Below are 14,518 nucleotides of genomic sequence, written 5' to 3' on the forward strand. Positions count from 1 at the left end.
ATTTCAGATTTTTCCCAGGGCTGTTTTTACTTCATTGCTACTTCATTTGTGTTTTTTTCTTCCTCCCTCTCCTTCCAGCTTCCTCTGTCCTCGTGTGTGTATTTTCTCTTTAACGCTCTCCCGGGAATAAGCAACAGGGTACTTTATGATTATTGCAGGCAGCTGGAATAGAAAGGCAGCCAAACTTTCTCCTCTTTTTTGTAAGGCTATAAGTTTATTCATCCTATTCTACCATTGCCTTCTTATCAAACTTTTACTTACCTTTCTAAATGCTTGCTGTCATTTACATAGGATCAAAATGGGATGCCAAGAAATAGATACTTTCATTTGAGAAAATATAAATCATGTACATTTTATACCAAACTCTGCACCAGTTTTAATGGATTGGCGTCTATTGCTTTTAATGGGAGTGATTGAGTAAAGAAACATCGAATACAGCTGATTCAGCAAAAGGATGGCTTCAAGAAAAAAGGTGAATTAGCAAATATTTAAGAGGTACTTGACTGTTTAACCTTCCATTGTTATTCAAACTCCAAGGTCTGAAAAAAGTTGAATTATGAGATATCATTTTTTGACATCAGCAACTTCTCCCAGATCTAACAACAGTCATGATCCCATATTGCTTTGCAACCCTTAACACCCTCTTGACTCATTCTAGCCCATAGATTCCAACTCTAAATCGTTCTGGCACGATCCGCTCTGGCTTTAACTGCTGACGACGAGGACTCTCTGATTAGCGATTAAGTTGTCGATGATGGTGCCTAGCTAGTGTTCGACGTCACTTTCAAGGCAAATCCTCCACCCGAAAAAAAAGGGGATAAGATACGTGGTTTCATCACAGTGCATTCTTGAAAATAACCTCCATGGTGACTGTTAGTGCAGAGATAGTCCAGACCGTGCCACATTGATGTTTGTGTGCATCACTCACATTACCAAGCACTGTGTAAACATGACGGGTTTGCAGCTTTGTTCGGCTTCAAGTGGAAAATGTTAATGGCTCATGGCTTAATGTGCAGCTCAAAATGTGTGTGCGTGGATGTGTGTGGGGGGAAAAAAAGCCACGCTGACAGAAGCCCTTGGAAGCTGTCAGAGACTCCCTTAAATCTTCAGAAAGTGAAGAAGGAGCAGCAAAAGAAGTGACAATGGCAACCGCCATCCCCCTTACATACAAAAATTGAGCACATGCTGCTGTGAAAAATCAGGCCTAGGAAATGGAGCCAACATCGACCTGTCATAAAAAAATGTCACTCAAAAGGTTGCGAGGCCACCACCCAAGTTATACTCCTTACTTACATTTTTTTAACCATAAGTTGAGAGCATTTATCCATTGGAAAGGATATTAAAACATTGTGAAATTCATCATTAGTGGTGTCCTGTTTTTTTTAAAGAGTTAGATCTGATACCTGTATTTTAAGACCAGTAAAGATAATGTGAAAAATGACAAATCATAATTTTTGTATATAACAGTCAGATACTCCAATAAAATAGCCAAACTAGGCGCTGCTACAATTCAAAATAATCAGAAAGTTTCACTTATTTTTTTGTTGTTCTTCTTCTGTGTGTGTTTTAATAATGTCATATAATACATATTCTGAATTGTTTTGTTGTGTAAGTGCATACGTGTATGTTTACACATACCTTGTCAGGTAATCCCCCGAAGAAGGCGGTACTCGTCGCGTCGGTTTGTCATAACAATTGAGCACGTTCTGGATGAGCGCCAAATCGGGCCGCGCCATGGCCGCCACGGTGACGGTTCGACCAATCAGCTGCAAGGCGTCCCGAATGTAGAAACTGATGGGCTTCCGTCCGACCTCCCCGTACGCCAGCAGGCCGAGCGGACCCCCCAAAGTATGCAGGGAGTCCGGCGACAGGGGGTATCCCATGATCCACTGCAAGGCCGGCAGCGATGTGGCGAGTCTCTGGGCGGCCCGCAGCACCGAGGAGAGGCACTCTGGATCCGAGCCCAGCAGGAGAACGCTGGAGACGGGCGAGGTGGCTCTCAGCAAGCGCGCCGAGAGGATCCGCATGACCTCTTCTTCTCTCTGGTCCTCCCTTCTCTCTTCGCTAGCCTCGCCTCGTCCGCTCGACACCCGGGTCAGATTGACCACATCCCACAGGTGGCGAGAGGTCCCACTGTGGGTCTGGAGGTGGGAGAGGAGCCCATCACTGCCTTCCTCCCAGCCTGGGCATAGAACGGCCGTGGCGGCCCAGAAGCCTTCTTCTGTATCGCCCCGGTTCCCGTTGCCCCCCTGCAGGACAGCCAGCAGCAGAGCACCCAGGGAGGACGGTGGCACGCGGGCTGACATTTGCAGGTGGAATGCATTCTGTTGGAGAAGAAAACGGACAGTTTAATGAATAAATCAAGTACCTCATAGGATAAAATATCCATGCAGTTGCATGAGGAAAAAGATAAACACAACTAATGAATACAAATAAGCATAACCTAACATAATATTGGAAAATGACTCTTTCCCAACCTAAAGGTTGTGGGAACAATACTTCTGATGGTGTGTCATGATGATATAGTGTCAAAGTGCTTTGAGTGTCATGAAGCTAGAAAGGCACTATGACTATAACTCCATTTACCCAAAATACCTAAAGATTGCATTATAATTAGATTTAAAAGGGTTATGTCTCATTTTAATGAAATGTATATTCATTATGTTTAAGAAAATTGCCTGTGTAGCAGGCAGAGAATATCCTAAAATGTATTTCTATGAAAAACACCCCTACATCAAATCAGGCTGCTCTAAAAATGCTGACATCATGACAACGGTTATTATTAGACTAGCGTTGCATGACATGGGTGGCAAAATAAAAAGGAATAATCCAAATAAAATGATCTTAAATAAGCATTTTACTCTAACGTTGCAGGTAGAGGCCTCAGTAAAAGGTACAATTGTGAAGAAAAGTGCTCATGGATGTTTTATTGGTCAATTTTATGACATAAAAGTTGTAGATGGACAAAAATTTCAGCTGCTCTGAAACCTCTGATTTCATGAAATCTGACATACATTTCAGGTCAAAATACACTTAAACCTTCAAAGTTGTATCAAGCAATGATCATCATTTGCAAAGCAGAAGCCCGCACTGGAAAATGTCCAAGAGCAACTTGAGTGGAAGAAAATAAGCAGGTTCCAAAGAGAAGAGCATTTGATTGAAGAGAAAGAACAGAGGCCCAAAAGAGAGACAGAATAATAGATAAGCAAGCAGAGAGATTGTGATTTGAATGACATCTAATCACATTAACTGTTCCGTTTGTGAGCGCGGGTGAGAAAATGAAGCAAACAAATGGGCACTTGCCGCAGTTGATCGTTATGAGGTCTGGCACAATCAACTTAAGCGAGGAGTCAGCGACATACATATAGATAGATCATTGTTCGAAAATGACTTCTGGCTTCTGAGTGGATAAACTGGCCTTCACAATTGTAATAGTAGTTGAAATGTGTTTGACTGAAATTGGACATTTTGTACTTTAAATGTCGGTGATTTAACTGTTTTTCCATCAAAAAAGGACAAAGGAAATCATTTTTTTAAGAGAACTCACTCAACAGAATACTTTTTTAGAGACACCCAACAATTGAGGTTTTCCTTTTTTGATAGCAAAATGCTCAAATTCATCCCAATCAGCACATGTGTGTATACAACTTAATCCGCCAAATCGCTTTGGATTTGGCAGGGTGACAGTCGTGTCCACAGTTCTACACCCCAGCGTAAACAGTAGCTCGTTTCATACGCTTCCAAACTGGATAACACTGTTGTCCTTGAACGCAGCACACAGATGGAAGTCTTCGCCCATTTCCGACAACGCCTTCCTTTGGGGATACTGACAATATTTCATCCTATCAGTGCTCCAGGCAAGGTTGATCTTTCATCAGAAAAAAAGTCCAAAACTCATGACTGGATTAGTATGCGCTGAATACACAACAACAAACACATTTATCTATAAGCATCCATGCAAGAGGCATGATTAAATGACTTTTACAAAGATTTGGCCCATAAAAAAAAACACGAGAATATACACAGGCATACTCGTATGTCACCTCAGAGTCTTTAAAACGGAAATATTCACACTAAAGTGCAGATTGGACACATTCATTCAAATGGAAATGCCCCACCCGGGAGTAAACAAAAGCAGCCCGCCGCCGAGTCTCTTAAGAGGGGAAAAAAAAGTGACTGAAGTGTGCCGAGACACGCTTGATTTAAAGCAGAGGTAGGCATTGTGTAAAAGAAGATGGGATGATGCAAGATGGATGTTTTTGAACTCAGTTAAGCCCCAGTGCTTCCAGTTTTTCCAGTAATCAAGATCAGACGATGTCATAATCAAACAAATGTATATGTGCCGCATCTCATATAGCATTTATGGCTGGCAGTTTGATTTATGGAGCTGAAAGAAATGATCACAAACAGGCCGGAACCGCAAAGCTGTCATGTAAAAAGTTATGCCTTTTACCCATATGTATACGATGTTAAAATGAATGGGGCAGGTAGATGTGAGATGAGATTTCTTGACAAAGACATAAAACACTTGAAGATGACCTACCATAAACATTGGAAATGATAAAATGCTTAACAATAAACGGCAAAGCCTTTGCCAAGGTCAACAAATTCAATGCAAAAATCCAAAAGCCCTCATTTTTTTTGTCTTTTTAATAGAACTGGATTGTCTCTAGAACAATGAGCCTGAAATTGTATTTACAACTAAATTCCTCCAATTTATAGCTTCTATTTTTTGGGGATGAACAAGGTTTAAAAAAAATCCAGATCTTCAAACTAAGATCTACCCACCAAATTTTATTCAAAAAAAAGATACACCCAACCTCTAAAATTCATGGCTAATAGGACACAAATGACATAAAAAAACTACGTAATCTGGCTAAGTCTAATATGCATTTTCATCAGAAGACCTTCGCACATTGTGAGTTTGATTTGTTCTCATTCAAGGGGTAAATCGATAAACCTCTATAGTATGAACGCATAGTCTATACATATTTCTGCATGAATGCAATCATACATCAAGTGGAATTTGTCACCACTGTTTGACAAAAAAAGCAGACACAAATTAAGAAAAAAAATACCACAAATAACCGAAAGAAGGAATCTGTTACATGTCTTGTAATATTCACCATGCTTTACATAACAGAGACCTCAGTACTACAGCAAAATCTAAAAGATCATTTAGCTAGCGGTCTCTGTCTAAGAATGGCAAATGTCCGTGACCTCTGCATATCGGTATGCATGATGCCCCCTTTCCCCTCACCTTTTTTTTTGCCGTTCTCAGGTAAAAGTTCCTAAGGCTCCAAAGGAAGAATGCATGATTAGCCTGTGAGGGTAAACGTCAGCATTATTCTGATGTAAAACCAAGTCAAACAGCCTTTCTCACGCAAAATCAGCAGCCTTGGATGCAACCCTTTTTCTGATGAGCTGCACTTGATGCCAGGGGCTACAACACATGAGAGAAGACGCAACTTTGCAGTACAAGCAGTGATCACAATGATGTCCTTTGAAAACAATACTTTTGTCAACTTAAGTTTGACACTTTTTAGGACAGGTAATTCGTAATTTTCTGAATTTGATTGGAGCTGGCCTTTGTGCTGAAAAAGTCCATTATGAATTATTGCTCCAACTGTTACTGTAGTTCTTGTTGTGTCATTAACATACAAATGTGTCTTTTTAATTGTAGTGTAAACACAGATTTGCTCATTTGCGAAAATGCATTTATTGGAGAATTTACCACAAACAGTTTGTATTTTTCTTTCTTTTCAATGTTGGTTATTTTTTTTTTCAGGTTTGGTTTACAGTAACTGAATTTGCATTGTACAGCTTTAAATTCCTAAACCTAAAATTACCCAATGTGAACCTGAGGATGTAAATACTTGTATTAAAAAAAACTAAAATTACTGCAAAAAGTCTTTAGACCTTTTTATGACTTTTTGCTTCAAGATGAAAATATACATAAAGACTATAGAAACAGTATTTTTATATTTCTACAACACTATCTACCTTGCTTGCTTCTATACAATTCTACAGAATGGAAACTTCAAAAACTTGATGCATTCCAAACAACAAATTTTAACATCGTTTTACAACCCAAGCACGAAAGTCTCCTACCTAAGCCCCCCAAGTGTGAGCACAATAAACCCGCAAGGATCTTTGGGCTACATGGCGTGCGCACATTAAAACAGGTGTGCGGGATCACAACGCGAGGGAGCAGCACACGGTTACTAAGCTCATTCCTTATTTAGGCGTCGGTGCATAAAGCTTTGACCCGATGCTTGGGCCCCCACACACACAAAAACATAGATTTCTGAAGACGGGCCCACAAAGACACCCGCAGCAACTGCAGTTTGAGAGCTTATTAAAGATGTGAAGTGGAAGCTTAGCCGTAAGAGCTGGCAGGTGGATGCAGAGGGAAAAGGCGGGCCTCAGGTACGTGTCAAGCTAGGGATCACTTTTAAGACGCTGACCACTGATCCCAAGTGGACGTATTTCACTATATCCTGCTACACAGCCCACAGGCGGCAAATGACTCACTATACTTTTAGAACATAAGTCAACTGAAAACTGTAACATTGAAGTATGCAAACAAGGAATTTCTTGCACTGCTGTAAATGGAAAATATCATTAACACAAAAACTGAAATGATTATTAATGACAACCTTTTCACAATTGGCTTACCTGGGCAAACCAAGACATGAATAAATGTTAATATCGAGGGTGGATGCAAAAGAAACTGGCAGGATTCTGTGCCAAAGATATATATACCGCAAAAAAAATGAAAACAGAACATAATGCCAACAGAGTAGAAAGATAAAAATGAATAAATAACTGTGGCGTTTTTGTAAGTGGCTGCCAAGTCAAAAGTGAGAAGTTTCTTCCATTTGATCCAAGAAATTGCACTTATTTTCCTTTACATTACTCATTGGTTGCCATGGATACAAAAAGATGTCCAGTAGATATGAACTATGATGGCTGTCAATAGCATTGAATGAGTCATTCAAATGTTATTAATAATTACACACAAGAGAAATTGGCAGTCTCACACTAACTTCATTACAGAAAATAAAGTAAAAATCCTACAAGGAATAAAAAGTACTAATTTTGTACAAGAAAAAAAATCTAATATCTGTTTACAATGCCCTCAAGCTATGACCTTTTGACGCCACTACCTCATCCTACATTTGTTCCCCTGCACCAGTGTTTCTGCTTAGTAGTGCTACACTGTGCTATGGATGGTTCTTGGACTTTTTCCCTCTCCTTTTTAAAAAAATAATTGCCCCAAAGAGGAAAGCTGAGTCTTCCAGCTTTGCTGGTCCAGCCAAAAAGAAAGCGATTACTACTATGAAAAAGTAGCTTCACATCATCAAAAGATCCCAGACTTCAGTCGTTTGACCGCAGCAACCATTATCAAGGACAAACACTGTATTTTCACACACCTGAACTGTTTTACCACTAAGAGATTTATAATGTATAGCAATATTATGGAATCTTGGAGAAATAGGGGAAGATTTTCAACCAGACGGACATATGCCAGTACTTCATCAGCATCGAGAAGCCAGTAGAACCTGCCAATGCTACTTCAGCAATAGCTTTCTTCTCTTCTCCATCCATACGTCAGCAGTATTGGTAAATATTCATTGATTCTGTTTCAACAATGGTTATCCTTGTCAGCGCCGTAGGGTGCTGGAGCTCAGCTGACTTCTGGCAAAATGAAAGTACAAGTAATGTTTTTTTTTCCATGCAAATATTTTGACATGAATATATACATTAATTTAGACTCATCGGAATTATGCAGAAATTTGGATTACATTGCCATTGTAGGAACAGAACTGATTCGTAACTCAACTGACAACTGACTATTTCTACTTTGTTAGTGGCACACAAGCACAAATACACACAAACACATTGCTGGCACCTAGACTGTGGATGGCTGCCCGACTCTGTCTGAATAGCTGTTTTGCGTCCTCTTCGGACCACAAACAAAGCTCGTGATGAGGAACGTTGAGGGGTGTTGGGATTGAAAAGGGGTGGTGGGCGGCATTCCAAGACAACACTCCAGCGGACACATTAATATTTCAGCAGGTGTACATGTGGCGGGACACAAAAGATAGCAGCTGTAAATATATGTTGGAGATGAGAAGCGGCCACAGAAGACTGATATGTGGACTTTAATATCCGGACTTGTGAAAGGGACTGATACTTTGCAGCTTGAATGAAAAAGAGAGTTGTTGCGCATCTCCGTGTTTTCACAGCAGGGAACAAAATTTGATTTCATACACCATAAACTCAACATGATGCAACACAAGATGTCCAGACACTGCTACATTTTTTTCATTGAATCATTTTCGGAACAGTTTATCCTCACAATAGTCATGGAGGGTGCTGGATCCTATCCCAGCTAACTACGGTTACCCTGAATAAAAAAGTAGCCATATCTATCACTATTAATGATACTGAAACGTGATCATTCACTGTCATGTGGTCATTTATCAAAATGAGCACATGCCAAAGCCTCTGTTCCGCAAAGGAATCAGTATTCAACTCAAGATGCTAAGGAGATGTTTAGTAATTAACAACAACATTGTTATTCGCACGCAATTACACAAGACAACTCTCTGGCCAACTGAGACGTCCTCCACAATGCGGCTTCATTAACCAAGCTAACACCTGAAATTGTGCTTAATCATCCCCATTTGTTTGGATGGTGGCAAAACAATGCAAATCATCAACCATTTTTTATTCCATAAATTCGAAGCTGATTGCTTTGTCAAATGTCCTTAGTTAATATATTTACTATTAAAAAAGTGCTTGAAAGCAAAATGGAGACTTTATACATAAAATGAGCATACATATAAAGTTGAATTATTACATAATGTGCCACCAAACCACACAGCAAATCACAAACAAGCGTTATTTGCAATAAATGGCACAAATGGCCAACCAAACCCCCCTGAAATTATACAAAAAAACATCCTTGCATTGACGAGACATTGAAAAAATGAGTCGCAAATTGAGCCGTCTGTTGTATGTGAGGTGGCCCTGAGAGGATGGAAAACAGCAGGCGGAGAGCGTTAACGTGTGGTCTGAATTACATTTGATTGGACCGAATGTACGCCCGAGCTGGCCGAGACAATTTGGCCGCGGCTGGCGGGTACGAGTGCGTGGAGTCCATTAAAGGTAAGGAATCTGTATGGTTGGAGGAACGCGCCAATGCATTGTAAAAAAACAAAAAACAAAATAAATAAACACCTACACACACAAACACACACACAGTGCTCTTGAGTGATGGCGGGTAAAGCCGTAAAATCAAGATGGTTTCTCGTTTTCCCCTGAAAGCTCATATTTTACGCTGAAGGACTCAGAACTGTGAAAAAAAAAAGGCTGGAATAGTGCTCACAATCCAGTTGCACTGTGAAGAAACTACTGAATAAATGCAATCAAGACACCTACTAAATCAGAAAGTGTTTGAAGTAGTTCTGTTTCAAATTAATCAGATCATATCTAATCACCAGAAAATGCAATTTGTGGAGTAATATGGAAAATAAGGCGTTTCATATGATGCAGACAGTCGTCGATAAGAGCTCGAGGTCCTGGAAAAAAAGGGAGTAAATAGATAGCTCTTTTCACTTTTGTTTCCAAATTTAAAATAACATATTGCTAGTAAAATAATAGTTAAAAAATGAAATATGGAGAAAAAAACACCAAAGAATGAAAGAAATATAATGTATAATCAAATAAATGAAATCTTTGCTATTGATTGGCTGAAAAAGGACATTTTGATGAAAGGACATGATGTCTGTAAATGATGAATCATCTATTAAAATAATTGTCAATTATTCGATCCATTGTTGCGGTTCTTGTTGGCAGACATAACATAATTTGTTTTTGTGAAACAAAGATCACATTTTTGACGTGTGAGAAGCCAGCGATCTCGGAAAAAAAATGTCTCTTTTTATTAAGAGCACCATTTGATCATACTCTTACAAACAAGAGCCAGCATCTTAAAAAAAAATCAATCTTAATGGATTTGTGTCAACAAACAGCCTCTGACAGGAATATTTATGCTCATAATAGATCCTCTTATTTATTCAATTAGGACGTGTCCTTGTAAACAGCTTTCCCATTAGCAAAAGTGGAAAGTGTAGTCAAACATTGTACTTAACCCTTTGACTACTTTGATAAAGATGAAGCATTTGAACTAAGGCGGCTTCCACAATTCATCAATTATACAATTAATCCTCTTAAGTCCTGCAATAGTTGAGTCATCATTTGAAAATATTGTTGACCTAAAAACATACAATTTCATCAGATAAGATTTTATAAGAGCTGATTAGTTGTCCAATACAAAAAAGATCTGATCCGATACCTAAAAAGCGTGATCCTTTTAATTTTAAACCAAATATCAAACATTCAAGCATAGAAAACCTATTATTATTCAATACCTGTACTAAAAAAAATCTGAAAAGTAAATGCTTATCCTCTACAAATTTTGAAATCCAAACATTTTTGGATGACCCAAATACTAAAAGAGCAGTACACTTGCAGAAAAAAAATGTACCTTATTTCTTTTCACTACCACAATTAGAACATTAGGAGAAGCTGAATGATTGATTCTGGTGTACATAAGAAGGCTAATCTGACTTATGATTGCCACCCGTTAATCGCATTTTCGTTCCCGATTCATCCAAGCGCCGCACGGCTATGTCGTCCGATTACATCGCACATCTGTCAATAACAGCCACCGCACGGTCGACGTCGTCAAGTCCCTCCGTCGCCGCAATTTTCCACATCATAACTCCCAGCTCGCACCAAAGATGAGCTTCTAGCAGTGGCAGTAATCAGAATGCCATCGTGTTAAGGGGGGGCTCGAAAAAAATAAGCTGTTTGGGGTGTTTCCGAGCTGCTGCTGCTGCTGCTGGGATTGTCAGTGTGGAAAATAGCCTCTTGCTGGCTTGGTACGGCAAAGACCAGCCAGATGACAACATGATTTAGTTTAGCGTGGAGGAGGATACAGAGCTTGGATGCAAAGTGACGCTGTGTCAAGAGCAGTCAGCCTACAGGGAATGCAAAGGGAAGACACCTCATGCTTGTAATGGGATGTTGAGAGCTAAGGGATGCCTTGGTTCTTGCATTTCCAACCCAGTTTTAAGCTCAAGGTTGGCTAACAGTGGGAATCTGATGATCTTATTTGTTCAACTCATTGTCAACCATTGACATTATTGAACTTCCACTTAATTTAGACTGGGTAAGGGTCTTCTGATAGTCCTTCTGCATCAAAATGGAATGGACGTCTATGGCCATAAATGGTACTGAAGCATGAGCATTTACTGCCAATCATTCCAATTTAAATTGAATGACTATTGTTTTCAACGGCAGCAGATGAGTCAAATACTATGACATTAAAAGAATATTTGATCATTAAACATCATTGTAGGTGGAATAGCTTGTGTGTGTGTGTGTGTGTGTGTGTGTGTGTGTGTGTGTGTGTGTGTGTGTGTGTGTGTGTGTGTGTGTGGTCTGGGCTTTCTATTAACTGCCTTACATGTGAATTGTGTCAAATTAATTGCTCCTCTCGAGGAGCAGAATTACTGCACGAGCAAAGTAACGCCTAACAGCGCCTCAACTGCAGGTTATTCTCATTTTTTTCAAGCTTGGCTGGTTCCCTCTTGTTTTTGCATTTGCAGTTTAGTGTTGACGACTGAGAATGTCAAAATGCTTTTTCAAAAAGGTAAGTAGTTTTATTTGGGTCTTACTACACGGCTGGTAAACCTTTACAATTGTGTGCCAGTTAGGAGTGTTAAAAGGTTAATTTAATATTTTCTGTACATCTGAAAGGCTTTTATGGCAACAGTTAATGCTGTTTTTTTATTTACATTTTGTTGACTGGCACTCAAGAGTTCACTGTCACTCACCTATGAGAACACAGTAAATAAAAAAGCCCTACTAAGTATAAATATTTGGCACGCATATTTTAAGTGGGGCAAGGTGTTCTTATTTTCTAGGCCAAAGTATGTTTCTAAATGCCAGCACACTCAAAGAGAGTTTTTTTTTCTAGTCCAACGCTGTCTCTCAAGCAGCTTTCATCCCCATCTACTTATATGTGACAATATTCCTCTTCCAGTTCATTCGAATAAAACCACACTGAAGAGCGCAGTACAGTTGAGTGACTACAGAGTGGAAGGGATAATATGGCACGCTCTTGGTTTAAGAGCCTCGCAGCCCTGGAATGGACTCAGACCAGTGAAATAAGACAAGCGAGGGATGGAAGTCATTTAGGGCCGTTGTGTTCGCGCCGAGTCGAGGGTGATTGCGGAGCGAGGCTACGACCCAGGATGGATGATCCGGCCGTGACTAAACGACCCGATGCCTAGATATTCACGACCCTCACACTCTCCACTGAAGCAGCCCTTCATCTATCTCCATGAGCCCGTCCGATGACCAAGAAATGGAGTGGCTGCTAGTCAACGGAGAAGAGCGAACGATTTCATGTACAAAGCAGAGCATAAAAACGAGATAATTAGGGACGCGGCGGGGAAAAATTGGGAGCAAGAGTGACAGAGATGGGAAAAAAAAAGTCTATTAGTCGCTAATCTGAATGCAAGACGTAAGACGTTTGACAAATGGCAGCCTGTTAGTGCCAGAATTGTCTGGATAATGTGAGGGCTAGTTCAGTCAGTGGAAGGGGCCATCCGGGGTGAATTTATCTGCCATTACAGACACAGGCAAACGGCTTATCTTCAATGTTAAATAACCATGATGATTAGGATTAGGACAGGTTTGTTTTAAACTGGAATATATTACATAGTTTTAACTAACAAGTTGTTGGGTGGAAACATTTGATTACTCTGGTTTTTGTGCAACTTATTCAATCATGTCAATTGATGGGCATATACAAAAAGATACTTTAAACAAGTAATTTGCAGGTAAAACAGACTGTCACAGATATTATGTTTTTAGTATGTATTACTACAGTAGAAAAAAGAAAAGGAAATATTGTCACTAGATTTGCTGGAGGGAAAGAGAGAGGCAGGTTGACCCATGTAAATGTAGAAATGTTTTTCAAAAGTATATGTAAGAATAAACAAGGTACAAAATGAAAAATTAAATTTGAGCAAGAAGTTAGAAGTAACATTGAAACTATGGAAATTAAATCTCGAAAGAAAACAGGGTACGTGGCACGTTGCAAACCACAGCGCTTCGAGCAAAACTAAGAAATAAGTCAAGAAGAAACACCAAGACGAGACGAGTTAGGGGAAGCTAATTGAGTGAACACGAAGAACAGCGTTTAGGAGAACAAGGTAGAGATAATGAAAGAATGTTTTTTTTTCATTTGATCTCTTCTCACTATTCCTTTCTCAGTTTAGCAGTTCAACGTTCTACATTTTCTAGAATATATAACAAAGTCACTGGTGTAAAACCTGTGGCTCAGAGACTAGATTAGCCCCTCAGATTATTTTCCATGTCCCCAGATAGAAAATCCTGTCTCCAATATTCAAAAATGCCATTAATGGCCACATTAGATGTCCAAGCATTTGAACTAGTAGGGCATAGAGGGCTGGCATAGACTGAAGAATAAAACAGTTTGAATTTATCAGATCAGCCTCTAAAAATATGTTTAATCTTCCTTTAATCTAAATTGAAGATTACATGTGTGAATCATTGGCGCTTGATAAGCAAATTGCAAGCCTCTGGTTAAGATACGACATGATAGCCTTGCTGCAAAAGTAGCCATTGACAAAGTGGAATTCCATCAGTACATTTGAGAAATATCCCTATCCTGGGAAAACTGTTCTGTATGCGCATAAAAAAAACATGTAAACAAATAAATACCAGCATGTAAATGCCCTTGAGGTCTGCTAAAGTATGTTTCTGTCTTTTTTTTCTCTCAGCAAACCAATCTGTTCCCACCAAAGTTCTCATTTGTTATCGACACCAAGGTTCTTTTTTTTCAGTGTAAGGAGAAAATGGAGTCGACAAGGTGATTTAAAACAGATGCGGGTAAAAGAAAAGCAAAAATAAATAAAAATGTAAATCTTTCTGGTAAAAGACACATTTAAATGGGAAACTCATTTGTCATTGGAACGACCGCTGACGTTGTGGTGTTAGCAAAAGCCTATCGAGGCAAGAAACAACAAAAACAGATCATCAGCTACAAATAAATCTCAACAATGCATAATTGATGACAACCTGTCCTAATTGTATTTTTACATCTAACCCCCTTGTTTAGGCCCAGTGTGCCCATTAAATCACAGCATCTGCAAAACAACGTCAAAACAGATGAGGAGACAAAACACCGGGGAGGTGGAGAAGATGTTATGGGCCAAAACAACAGTCAGACCCTTCTGGCAGATGTTAAGATTTGCAAAAAAAAAAAACCTACTAACACAACACCTGCTTCCACAGCTGTGGCTCACCATGCTGATGGTAGACACTGTGGAAAAAGATACCCACATATAGGATGCAAAAGAAGACGAATCATGGAAAACCTTAACCAATCGAGATTTTTTTCAGGTAAAAA

At 39.5% G+C, this 14,518-nt stretch overlaps 1 protein-coding gene across 1 annotated transcript in view; it reads right to left on the bottom strand.

The window, feature by feature from the left end:
- Positions 1-14,518, bottom strand: part of grin3ba (glutamate receptor, ionotropic, N-methyl-D-aspartate 3Ba) — a 68,797-nt gene that overhangs the window by 23,885 nt on the left and 30,394 nt on the right. Inside the window, exon 2 of the mRNA XM_077731795.1 lies at positions 1,639-2,324. Coding sequence (XP_077587921.1) covers positions 1,639-2,324 — 686 coding nt within the window. The remainder of the gene's footprint in view (positions 1-1,638; positions 2,325-14,518) is intronic.

This window comes from Stigmatopora nigra, chromosome 13, assembly GCF_051989575.1.
Source record: "Stigmatopora nigra isolate UIUO_SnigA chromosome 13, RoL_Snig_1.1, whole genome shotgun sequence".
NCBI lineage: Eukaryota > Metazoa > Chordata > Actinopteri > Syngnathiformes > Syngnathidae > Stigmatopora > Stigmatopora nigra.